Here is a 13,068-nt window from a genome sequence, read left to right as displayed (position 1 = left end):
TGGCAGGTAAGACTTGGATGAAGATCCAGCAAAGGAGACAGGGAAGGGGCACTCAGAATGGTAGGAGAAAGGAGAGAGCAGTGTCAAAAAGCTTTTAGAAGAAAGTATGAGGGAGAAGAGAGTGATCAACAGTGTCAAAGGCTGCAGAGAGGTCAAGAAGAATGAAACAGTCATTGCATTTGGCAACCGAGAAATCATTGGTTTCTTTGGAAAGAGCAGTTTCAGTGGAGTGGTTGTTATCAGAGAGCAGATTATAGAGAGTTAAGGAGATATAGGAGAGGAAGAGGAGGCATCTTGACTGCCTTCTCAAGTTTAGTCGTAAAAGGGAGGAAAGATATGAGACAATAGCTAGTGGGGATAGATTAGTAAAGGTTTTTTGAGAATAGGGGAGGCATGGGCATGTTTGTAGACAGTAAGGTAACAGCCAGGAGTCAGAGAGATACTGAAGATAAGTGAGAGAGTAGGGATGATAGAGGGGGCAATGTACTGGAGGAGATGGGATGAAATGGGATCACTTGTGCATATAGAAGGAGTTTACCTTGGTAACAAGATGGGCTGAGGTGGAGCCAAGACGGCAGAGTAAAGGCAGGGACTCACCTGAACTCTCCCCCGAATGTCTCCAAATATCTTTTAAAAAATGACTCTAAATAAATTCTAGAGCAGCAGAACCCACGAAAAGACAGAGTAAAACAAATTTCCAGCCCAAGACATCCTGGAAGATCGACAGGAAAGGTCTGTCAGACCTGGGTGAGAGTGGAGTGCAGTCCAGTGTAGGCTGCACCAGCACAGCCCCAGTCCCAGCAAACCAGGAGAAGGCCTTGGGAGTGGCTGAATCAGCAGTGGTTGCTTCCAGAGCTCTCAGCTCACGGTTGGCAAGGGAGTTAACAACTGGTTAGAAGAAGATTACAGAGGCCTCTTTGCTAGCACTGAGGCAGGACTCTGTTGCTTTGCCTGTGCTTGGATCCAGGTTGCAGTCCTGGGTGGCAGTCCCAGGGTGAGGAGGACCACTAGCATAGCAGAGCTTGTAGCAGCAGTGGGGGGGGGGGGGGGGGAGGGTGACCCTCCTCACAGTTCCAGGGCAGAGTGCTTGTGGTTATTTACAGACCAGAGCACAGGCCAGGAGAGGAGTAAACACCTCTCCTTACAGCATACCATCTTGGAAGAACTGAAAACTTACAGGTCTCTAGAAGTATCTCTGAAAACAGCTGCACAAAACCCCTAAAGCTTGGGACAGTATGCCCTCCACCCTGGAAGCAGATCTCTACAACAACGGGAAAAACTCTGATTATAGAAACTTACTTTGGTGACAAAGAAGATCAAAACACATACTCAGAAGAACACAACAAAGTTAAAGCTCCTACATACAAAGCCTCCAAGAAAAATACGAATTGGTCTCAGGTCATGGAAGAGCTCAAAAAGGGTTTTAAAAATTAAGTAAGAGAAGTAGAGGAAAAATTGGGAAGAGAAATGAGACTGATGCAAGAAAATCATTGAAAAACGAGTCAACAGCTTGGTAAAGGAGACCCTCCCCAAAAAAAATACTGAAGAAAATAATACCTTAAAAAGCAAACTAGGCCAAATGGTAAAAGATGTCCAAAAAGCCAATGAAGAGAAGAATGCCTTAAAAAGAAGAATTAGCCAAATGGAAAAGGAAGTCCAAAAGCTCACTGAAGAAAATAATTCCTTAAAAATTAGAATGGAGCAAGCGGAAGCTAATGACTTTATGAGAAATCAAGAAACAAGAAAACAAAATAAAAAAAATGAAAAAATAGAAGATGATGTGAAATGTCTCATTGGAAAACCAACTGATATAGAAAATAGATTCAGGAGAGAGAATTTAAAAATTGACAGCTTAGACATCATCTTTCAAAATATCAAGGAAAACTGTCCTGATATTCTAGAAGGTAAAATAGAAATTGAAAGAATCCACCGATCCCCTCCTGAAAGAGATCCCAAATTGAAAACTTGCAGGAATATTATAGCCAAATTTCAGAGTTTTCACATCAAGGAGAAAATATTGCAAGCAGCCAGAAAGAAACAATTCAAGTATCATGGAGCCACAGTCAAGATAATACAAGATTTAGTAGCTTCGACTTGAAAGGATTGGAGGGCTTGGACTATGATACTCTGGAGGGCAGAGGAGCTAGAATAACAACCAAAAATCACCTCCCCAGCAAACCTGAGTATAATCCTTTAGGGGAAAAGTAGACATTCAATAAGACAGAGGACTTTCCAGCATTCTTGATGAAAAGACCAAAGCTGAATAGAAAATTTGTCTTTCAAATACAAGACTCTAGAGAAGTATGAAAAGGTAAACAAGAAAGAGAAATCACAAGGGACTTAAGTTTAAACTGCTTACATTCCTACACAGGAAGATGATATTTGTAACTAATAAGACCTTTCTCATTATTAGGACAGTAAGAAGGAGTATATATAGATAGAGAGCACAGGTGTGAGTTGAATATGAAGGGATGATATCTCAAAAATAAAATTAAGGGGTGATAGAGTAATATACTGGGAGAAAGAGAAAGGGAGAGGTAGAATGGGGTAAATTAAGTCACATAAAAAGAGGCAAGAAAAAGCTTTTACAGGGAAGAGGGGGAGATGAGAGGGAGTGAGTAAATCTTACTCTTGTCAGAATTGGCTCAAAGAGGGAATATCATACACACTCAATTGAGTTTAGAAATCTATCTTACCCTACAGGAAAACATGGGAGAACGGGATAAGAAAAGGGGGGGGGGGTGATAGAAGGGAGGTCAGAATGGGGGAGGGGTAATCAGAAGCAAAACACTTTTGAGGAAGAACAAGGTGAAAGGAGAGAGATAACAGAATAACCAGGAGGGGGAATAGGATGGAGGGAGATACCATAAGTCTTTCACAACATGACCATGATGGAAGTGTTTTGCATGACTATACATGTATAGCCTATATCCAATTGCTTGCCTTCTCAATGGGGGTGGGAGTGGGAAGGTTGGAAGGGAGAGAATTTGGAACTCAGTTTTAAAAATGAATGTTAAAATTGTTTTTACATGTAACTGGGGAAAAATGCTAAATTAAAAAAAGAAAGAAGAAGAAGAGGGGCCACCTCATCATGTGAGACAGAGAGAATGGCACAAGGCATCTGGGTAATTTGATAGGAGGATGGGAGAAAAAGGAGCTAATCTCAGTGAATGGCTTCAATTTTTTGGTAAAATATAAGACAAGTTTCTTAGCTAAGGGGTGGGGCTCAGGGAGAAGTCTTGGGAGGTTTAAGAAGGGCTGAAAAGGTTTGGAAGAGCCCTGGTAGTGACTGAGACAGTAAATTGTTAATCAGGAAGATGTAAAAGAATTGCCTAGTAGCCGTGAGGATCCTGTTGAGGTTATGTAACATATATTTGTAGTGGCCCCAGGCAACATAGTTTCAAGTTTTGTGATTTTCTTCAGCTTCATACAGCAGTATGCGTGCAAGAGCCAATAGTGGGAGTGATCCGAGGCTGAAGCTTGGATGGGCAAGATTTGTGATAGGATAAGGGACTAGTCTTTTATGAGAAGTGGTGGAGTGGGTGAATGTAAGATACAAATTACCCTCCCTTGAAAGTGATCAGAGGAAAAAGCTTTCATTCTGAAACCAGATTTGTACATGTAGGTCAGATATATTTGAGAGGTGGGCTATAATCTGAAGTCTGGACCACTTCTACAGAGAGTGCTCTTTATGTTGCCACTAATAAATGAGTTGAAACAGTCATAAGAGGCTTAGTAGCTGGCATCCCAACTAGCTCCTGGCAAAGGCCTTTTAAAAGTGAAAGTAGGAAACAACGCTGAACGTGTGGAGCCGAACGGCCAGGCTAAAGGAGGGATGAATGATGTGGCCGAATCTAGACCTGTTGTTGCCAACGGTTACAAAAATCCCCAGAGGAAAATAAGCCGGTGTCGATTAGCGATGTCTGCCGCGGGAATGCTTGAAGAGGGGGAAGGACCCCCGGCTCGCTTCGCCTGCCCTGGAGCAGTGTTATCGGGGGCCTGGTTTCCTCTCTTTTCAGAATGCTGCGAAGTTCGCTCTTCTCGGCGCTCGATTGGCCGCGCCTGTCCGGTCCATCGTGTTGATGTCCGGGAGGGAGGGAAGATGGCGGCGGTAGCTGCTGGTGGCCTAGTGGGCAAGGGACGGGACATCAGTTTGGCGGCCCTGCAGCGCCACGACCCCTATATCAACCGCATAGTGGACGTGGCCAGCCAGGTGGCCCTGTACACTTTCGGCCATCGGGCCAACGAGTGGGTGCGTGAGCCCGCGACGGGGCGGCCGAGGCCGACTCGGGCTGGGGGAGGGGCTGGGCCTGCGCGGCCAGGACTCGGGCCTGGGCCGGAATCCTCTGTGGGACTGAGGCCGGAGGCCGGAGGCCGGCGGGGGCAGTGGAGGGGAGGGAGCAAGCTGACGACCTCGACCCCCAGGGCGGGGCGAGGCGGGGGCGGGGTGGGCAGGACAGTGTGGGGGAGGGGCGGTCATCCCAAAGGGGGTGGGGGAGGGAGGGGGGCGGACCCAGCACTCCCAGCACCAGAACCCGGGCTTGAGACCCCTAGAAAGAGTTTGATTGAAAGCAAAGAGCATTCAGTAGCCTCAGTCCGAGTGAACACTCCCTGCCAGGTAGGGGGATTTTTTTTTAAACAACTTTTAAAATACTGAGTGCCCGCTGAAGGCATAGCCCGGTGATAAGCTCTTTTGGGGATACAAAGACGAACTGGACCAAATCCCAGCCCCAAAGTACAAGCAAGGAAAGGCTAAAATTGGGGGAGAAGTCAGGGCCTGGGGTTGTATCTTTATTTCTGGGGTCAGGAAAAATCAAATTTGCTGGAAGTTTGATGCTGTGAAGCTAGGGAGCGATGCCGGCAAGGAAGCGGATGGGCAGAATCAGCAGGGAAAAGAGCATGGTAGAGAGCTTGAAGTCAGCCAGACCTGGGTTCAGATTCCAACAAGAGAAATACTTATTAGCTGTGTGACCTTTGGCAAGCCACGTAAGCTCTGAACCTCCGTACCCTCAACAAAACACGGGATAATGATCAGATGAAGCAGATAGTACAAGTATTAATCATCCGTTTTTACACATGAAGAAGCTAAGACCCAGCATCATCCTAGGTGGTAGGTGTCTGAGTCAGAAAGGACTTTAAAGCTTACAGTAGGTATTCAATAAATATTTCTGGAATTTGTTAAATTTTTTACTGGGTTACCAGACTAGAGGAATTCTGTAGATGTGTAGTTACTTAGATTTAGTAAAATGTTTTACACACTATCTCATGCTCTTGTGGAAAAGGTGAAGAAATGTGGTCCAGGCATAGCCTAATGTTTTGTTGTCAACTTGGAAAGTCTTTAATGAAGTGCTCCAGGGATCTGTCCTTGGTTCTGTGCTTTAAATTGTTTATCACTGACTTGGATAAAGGCATAGATGACATGCTTATCAAATTTGCAGATGACACAAAACTGAGAATTAAATATACTAGTTGAGAGTCAGGATTCAAAAAGAATGGTGGTCTACAGCATAGGACTGAATCTAATAAGAAGAAATCAAATAGGGATAAATGTGAAGTTTTCCACTTGGATTGGAAAATGAACCTCACAAATTTAATATGGAGGAGGTATAACTACAGAGCTATCCAAAATTGCAGTGAGATTCTGTATATGTAATGGAAAGGAGTTGATTCCCCCTGATTTGATGTCTTTTATGTAAAGGCCGGATGGGCATTTGGTGGATAAGATTTAAAGGGGATTTTTTTCCATTATAGTTATGGACTAGGTAGCATCTAAGGTACTTTCTCATTCTGAGGTTCTGTGAAATTCCTCCACCCCCATCTTCCAGTATATAATCTAAGACTGACTCTAAGGTCATTGCCCTTGCATTATGCCACAAGTATTTCTAGGTAAAACAATGAAGGTAGGAAGAAAAGACAGAATAAGACTTTTAAAGTATTGAGAGAAAGGTGGATGTTTAAAGTGGAAGAGGTGTTAACATGAGGCTAGTTAGTCCAAATGAGATAAGTTATATTCTTTTCACTTTGGAACTGAATGATTTGGGTGCGAGTATTCCTTGAGTGGATACAAATTTCCTGACAGTTGGAGGACAGAATGAGATAACTAAGATAATGTCATAGTTGAAACATAAAGTTGCATTTTTTTCTGCTTTTTGAACAAGTTGCCTTCAAATAATACATAATTCACACAGCAAATGGTCATTCTCTTAAAGTATTTAAAACTCTTGAAACTAAAAGAAAAAAATAGTTCAGCTGTAAAATGATCTGAGCAGATGATCAATGGGAGTTCATAACAGTTGTCACCACTCTACCAACTTCTGCCACTGTGAAATCTTTGAACCTTTTGAGTATGAAACTAGGAAAAATATAGAGAAAATACTTGAGAGTTAAAGAAGAAAAGTTTGTAGGGAGACAGGTGGATGCCCAGAAGGCCAGTTACTGCTGTAATCAAAATAAATGAGGACTGACCTAACTAAACAAGAAGAGAAGTAGGGATCGGGTAGGAAGGATGAGCAAAGAATGAAGTTCCATTAGAGAAGGAAATGAATGCTTGGGCATTGTTAAAAACATGGAATTTCCTACCTTTCCCCTTAAAAGATAATGCCATGACTGGAATAGGATATTTAGTTCAAGATTTGCTGGCAATTACTAAGAAAGCCTGTATCACACAGATATCTGTGCAGCATTGAATGGTATACCATGATGATTTTTGCCCCACTTCTGATCATTTTCTGTCAGGACTAGTCCTTGTTGCTTAGAGGGATAATTTAGTCCCTGTGTCTCATTATTTGAGCTTGCAGTGACTATTGACATAAGTTAAAAGTTATGTGAAAAAGTCTTAGATGTCTGATCAGTCCCAATAGTTTGTAAAACAACACAAAAATTTATTCTGTAGTTTATTATTTTTATTTTGAACTGTTAACACAATTTGGCCTTTATAATAAAGTTCAGTTAAAAAGATTTGGTGCCATATTTTAACATGAAATCAAAGATTTACCCATTGAAACAAAGTTAAGCTGTTCCTAGATGGTACAGAATTCTGTTTGAAACAAAATATTTCCTCTTGCCATATAGTTCACTAAAGTTCACTAAGAGTATTTTACCTTCTGCAGATTTGTGTCCTTTGAACCTGAGTAGAACAGCTGTTTGCATTTCCAAAAGATGTTTTATCTAAGTACCCCACAGTACTTTAAACATGTTACCTCTTCAAATCAGTCTTGATATGAAAGTCAGACTTTCAAAGTCTGAGTGATGCAAATTAGTTATTTTCCCCTTTCCATGGGGGGAAAAACAGGCATATAGTGATAAAATAATTAGACCAATCCTGGCAAGTCACCCATCTTTGCTACTGAAATAGTTCTGCCCTACTCATTTCATATATATATATATATATATATATATATATATACACACACATATATATATATGTGTATATGTGTGTGTGTGTGTATATATATGCATATATATACACACATATATGCATATATATACACACATATATATGCACATTATACACACATAGATATATATATAATATACATCAAGCCAGCTAAATTCTCAGTTATATTTATAATGCAGTATAACAACATGATAAAGAGAATGTTTCCAGAAGAACCATAACTTTTGCATTTCCTGACTCTCTAATTAGAGTTTTTAACCCTTAATATTGCATTACACATAGGAAGTACTTAAATGCTTGTTGAATGATTATAGCAACTTTTAAAAGTTAATTTATTCATAAAAAGTTAAAGAAAATGAATTTTAAAAATCTTCATTTGCCCCACATATACACATCTTGCTTTGGCTTTTCCGTGATGAGATATCTAAAGGCAGATATTGTAGCTGAGGAAAATATTTTTGGCCTGGGAACTGTAGTTCTGACATGGAATTTTACAGGGTCTCATTCTAAACTTAATTCTGTTAGCTATCTAGTCTTTCTACTTGCTTTAGAGCTCTTGGTTACATAATGGATACAACCAATTATTTTTAGCAGAATGACTAGATGACTGAATAGTTGTATGTACTCTGCAAGGGGACGGATGGAACGTTGGGAGGCAATCAGATCATTTTAACCAGTAATCAATCTATAAACTTAAGTGCCTACTGTGTTCTAGGTGGCTCAGTGGATAGAGTGCTGGGCCTAGAGTCAGCTTCCTGAGTTCTCGATCCAGCCTCAAACACTATCTGTGTGACCTTGGACAAGTCATTTCACCTTGTTTGCCTTAGTTTCCTCATCTGTAAAATGAACTGGAGAAGAAAATGGCAAATCATTGCAGTATCTTGCCAAGAAAGCCCCAAATGGGATCACAGAGAGTCTGACAGGCCTGAAAAACAACTGAACAACAAATGTTGCGGGCACTGTGTTAAGCTCTGGGAGGTATTTACTTTAGTGGAACAGTTACTTACTAAATGTTATTTTAGTGCCCTGAGTTTTATGTATTTCCTGAATTTATGTAGGTCCTGAAGTACACAGTGAGTTTGCTTTTAGGAAATATTGTCTCCAAAGATTAAAACTGATATTTCTGTTGCTTAATTTTTTTTTTAGCTTGAGAGCTTAGAGCACTTTAAAAGCTGCTTTATAAATGTAATCTTATTTCCCAAAACACAGTGGTGAAATAAAGTTAGCATTATGACCCCCAGTTGACAGTTAAAGAAAGAGCACAACCATTGGAATGTCTTATCAGAATGACATAGTAAATCAAGTTTAAGACTGAACTCCTGACCCCTCTACTATGCTTACAACATGAAAAAAGACTAACTGAATGTTTCGTATTTATAAAGTTCTTCATTGCTGAATTGCATATTCTGCAACATTAACTAGACATCTTAAGATCAAAGAAACTTTTTCTCAAACATGCAACAATGTACTTTATACTCATGCAATATGAAGAATAAATTAAGGGGCAGCTAGATGGCGCAGTGAGTAGAGCACCGGCCCTGGAGTCAGGAAGACTTGGGCAAGTCACTTAACCCCAATTGCCCTGCCTTTCCCCCTGCAAAAAAAAAAGAAAAAAAAAAGAACAAGAATAAATTAGAAATATTTGGTAATGTGTATATACATAATTTGAGAAGTACTGAATTCTGTTTTCAAGCTCCCTAGAATAGCTGCATTTGCTTAGAATTGGATGAAAATCACTGAAGAGAAATATTGAAATTATTTCAGTAGTGCCAAGAGAAATATTTCAAATGCAACAGAATTTTTAGTGGTTTTATTACTGCTACTATAGCTTCCCATTTAAAGGGTGTAGTCCTTCCTGAAAGTACAGAATAACCAAATTCCAAATAATAATGGTGATAATGTTAATGATGAAATATCATGGAGTTAATTTTATTTGGAGTAGAGGGGACAGGGAACAAGGAGGAGTGACATTTTGAAAAAAATGTTTCAATTAACTTCTTAGGAATTTGAAATGCTAAAAATCTCAAAACAAAATGGCTTCGGATTAGTTGTATGGAAACCTTTAAGCTAATTTGCTACTTCCTTGTCAAATGATAACTGATATTTTAAGGTCCTGAAAAGGCATCTTGATAGGCCTGATCTTTGTCATTCCTTGTGCATGTTCTTTGTCTATAGAATGGGGATTGTGATGGTTGAGGAAAAGTGGCTTATATGTATTTACATGACACATAATTATGTGATTGGAGGAAAGAGTATATACAAAAATTTGGAAAGGAAATGTGTGAAGAATGTGATGCTGATTTGTCAGCAAGTTTGCAGGTATGCATGAAATGAAAAAAGTTGGGAAACATAACAGTCAGAAAGAAATTAATCAATGGGATTTCATTAGTTTATTTTAATAGAGTATTAAAATTAAATTGCTTCAAATTCCAAATTTTAGCTGTTTGATTCCTAGTTACGCAAGCAAGTACCTTATTCTTATGTATTTATAACACCTTTGTATTAATCATAATGGAAAGGGTTTTTTCTTTAAAACATATCATTAAGGCCTTTGGAGATAACTTCATTAACTCTATCATAGTTTCTAGTTAATTTCAAGTTTTAATGTCCTATTTGGAATTCAAGATTTATTGTCTTTGGGGAAGTGAGAAGAATTGAGCTTAGCCAAAATACCCCATACATAGTAATATAAAAACTTCCCTATAACATTTTTACCAACACTTATAGAGTATAGTTTTAGCTTGGTGATTATTTGTGTCAAATTTTACTTTAAAGGCTCCTTGGCTTAGAATTTATCTTTGAATCAGTAAATATTCTAAACATAAGTATGTTCCAGATTTAATGTAGATGTAAAATCTTTTGGAAGCTTTCATTCATGCAAAAAGTCAAGTAGAGGCACCAGAAGGTTATCAGTTCTCCCAGGTCACAGAATTTGGCAATAGAAAAATGTACATTGGAAATAGGTGGATAGCAAAAGAAACACAGCAGTGATTTTTATAGCTTTACGTATAGCCAGTGTAGAGGAGAGAAGGGGCAGCACATTTTTTAATTACTTTTTTCCTAATGAATCTGTGGAACAAAATTAGTTTATTTTCTGTTGTTTCAGCTAGAGCTGCATTATTATTTCAGTATTTGGTAAAGAGAGCTAATGATAATTTATTTTATGATTGATAAAAGGAAAATAAACTCCACCTAGTTAATCAGTAGTACCACAATTATGGCAGGAAATCTGCTTTCCTATGCTTTCTAAGAGTAGTTGTCCCTGTGTTTCTATTACTGATATTTGATCCATTTTAGATTTATCGTCTTTGATTTCTTGCTCTTACTCACCCATGATATAGTTAGTTGCCAAATCTTGTTTCTCCATTCACATCCCTCAAATCAGCTTTCTTCTCTCTACTCTCCTGGCCACTACCCTAGTTCAAGTTCTTATTAACTCTCACTTAGATTATTACAGTAGCCTCCTAATTGCTGTTCCTGCCTCAAGTCTCTACCTACTCCAATTCATTTTCTAGTCAGATGCTAGAGTTATTTTCCTAAAGTACCATTCTATCCATATCACTCTCTTATTCAAACTCTAGTGACCCCCTATCACCTCCAGGATCAATTGTAAACTTTTTCTTGACTTTTAAAGCCTTTCACAACCCAGACCCAGTCTACCTTTCCACTTTCTGCAAGAAGCATTTCTTGACTCCCCTTCCTCAGCCGTTGGCTCCTTGCCAAATTATTTTATACCTATTTTATATATACCCAAAGATATGTACATGTTCTCTTCTTTGGTTAGATTGCACACTTCTCAAAAGTAGAGACTATTTCATTTTGTTTTTGTATCGCCAACTCTCAGTTAAGTACCTGCATATAAGAGGTGCTTTATAAATACAGGCCTGCTTATTCTATTTCATAATAAGATTATGATCTCTAAATACATGACTCTTTGCTTAAATGGAGAGAATATATTTATATTTTGTTGTATGTTTTTTGCAGGAGAAGACTGATGTAGAAGGAACCCTGTTTGTTTACACAAGGTAGGAATAATTATGCTTTTACATAGAAAAATGACAGTGTTTAGGATTCTTTTAGGCAGGATGATTCTGTTTAATATTGCCACCTCTTTGAGAGTCAGTTTATTCCAAGAAAGAATGAAAAGTTAGTTTGAAGTTAGCACATGGAAGAGAAGGAAGAAAAAATTAAAGGATGATAAAAACTATGTTCACGGAATCTTGAAAATCTAATCAAAATGGCTTTAAACTTAAAAGGGAGAGAAAAAATATACATATGTACACATATATACATATATATATGTACTACAGAATTGACTCTCTCCTGGTTCTTCTCCTTTCAACTTAACTTATTAAAGTCTCCTTTCCTGATCTTTATCCAGGTCATGCCCACGAACTGTGTGTGTCCTCTTAAGAGTCTGTCCTGGGCCTTTTTCTTTTTTTTTCCTCTGTACTGTTTCATTTGCTGATCTTATTAACTCCCATGGATTCAGTTATCATCTCTGTGTTGATGATTCCCAGATTTAATTATCCAGCCCTAATATCTCATGACCTCCATGAAGTCTTACATCTCCCAAATGCATGTTGGACATCTTGAACTTGGATGTGCCATAGCCAGCTTGAATTCACCATGTCTGAAATTGAACTAATTTTCTTTCCCTCCAAGCCTTACCCTCTTCCTAATTTTCCTTTTACTGTCATGGTACCCAGACTCAAAACCTAAGTGTCATCCTTAGCTCTTCACTTGCTCTTACTCCCCATATCCTATAAATTGCCTTTGTACTGTCTCTTGTATATTTTCCCTTTTTCTATCTGACACTGCTAGCACCATGGTACAAGGCTCTCATTACCTTACACCTGGATTATTGCAGTAGCCTTCTAATTGGTCTCCCTATTCAGTTCTCTTGCTACTCCAGTCCATCATCCATGCAGCTTTCAGATTGATCTTCCTAAAGTTCAGGTTTGACTTGTTACCTTCCTGTTCAATAATCATCAATACCTCCCTCCCAAATGTAAAATCATCTTTATGGTGTTCAAAGCCCTTTATAACCTGGCCTCCTTTCCAGTACTTCTTACCTTTCCAATATTCTTACACCTTACTCTTCCTCACATACTCTGTAATCCAGTGAAACTGGCCTCCATATTGTTCCTCAAATAAGATACTTTCTCCTGACTTATTTTCATTTTCACTGGCTCCCCCCTCTGCCTGTAATTCTCTGCCTCCTCATATCTACCTCCTGGTCCCCCAGGCTTCCCAGTTAGTATTACTTTCTATAAGAAGCCTTTTTTGATCCCCCTACTGCTAATGCCTTTCCTCTGATGATTATCTCCTATACTCTGTATATGTTTCATTTGTACAGAATTGTTTTCATGTTGTCTCTTATATTAAAAAGTTATCTCCTTGAGAACAGAGACTATGTTTCAACTTTTCTTTGTATCTCCAGTGCTTAGAACAGTGCTTGACGCATGGAAGATACTAAATAAATGTTTGTTGACTGACTGACCAAAGAGAGTATATATAGTATGAGAAAAATAGCAGTAAAGATGCCTACAGGTTAACAGAAGAAAACATCCAAAGAAGGACCCTGCAATAAAACTCATAGTCTCAGATGTCTTCTTACAAATACACAAACTATGGGCAACAAAATAAGGTAAACTAGAATTCTTCATACA

The 13,068-nt window shown here is 39.0% G+C and overlaps 2 protein-coding genes across 7 annotated transcripts in view; one reads left to right on the top strand and one right to left on the bottom strand.

The window, feature by feature from the left end:
- Nucleotides 1-13,068, bottom strand: part of CACNA1C (calcium voltage-gated channel subunit alpha1 C) — a 1,048,429-nt gene that overhangs the window by 1,001,305 nt on the left and 34,056 nt on the right. The window lies entirely within an intron of this gene.
- The window catches only part of DCP1B (decapping mRNA 1B), a 75,080-nt gene continuing 66,053 nt past the window's right edge, over nt 4,042-13,068 (top strand). Inside the window, exons 1-3 of one of the 4 annotated variants that reach the window (XM_036758700.1) lie at nt 4,042-4,252; nt 11,381-11,421; nt 12,840-13,046. In XM_036758700.1, coding sequence (XP_036614595.1) covers nt 13,030-13,046 — 17 coding nt within the window. In that variant the 5' untranslated portion in view covers nt 4,042-4,252; nt 11,381-11,421; nt 12,840-13,029. Of the gene's footprint in view, nt 4,253-11,380; nt 11,422-12,839; nt 13,047-13,068 lie in introns of those variants that run through there. The other 3 variants (XM_036758697.1, XM_036758698.1, XM_036758699.1) reach the window with 3 other exon arrangements.

The sequence above is a fragment of the Trichosurus vulpecula genome, chromosome 5 (assembly GCF_011100635.1).
Source record: "Trichosurus vulpecula isolate mTriVul1 chromosome 5, mTriVul1.pri, whole genome shotgun sequence".
Lineage (NCBI taxonomy): Eukaryota > Metazoa > Chordata > Mammalia > Diprotodontia > Phalangeridae > Trichosurus > Trichosurus vulpecula.
Note: the sequence above shows the minus strand (reverse complement) of the source record. Positions and strands in the feature narration are given on the sequence as shown.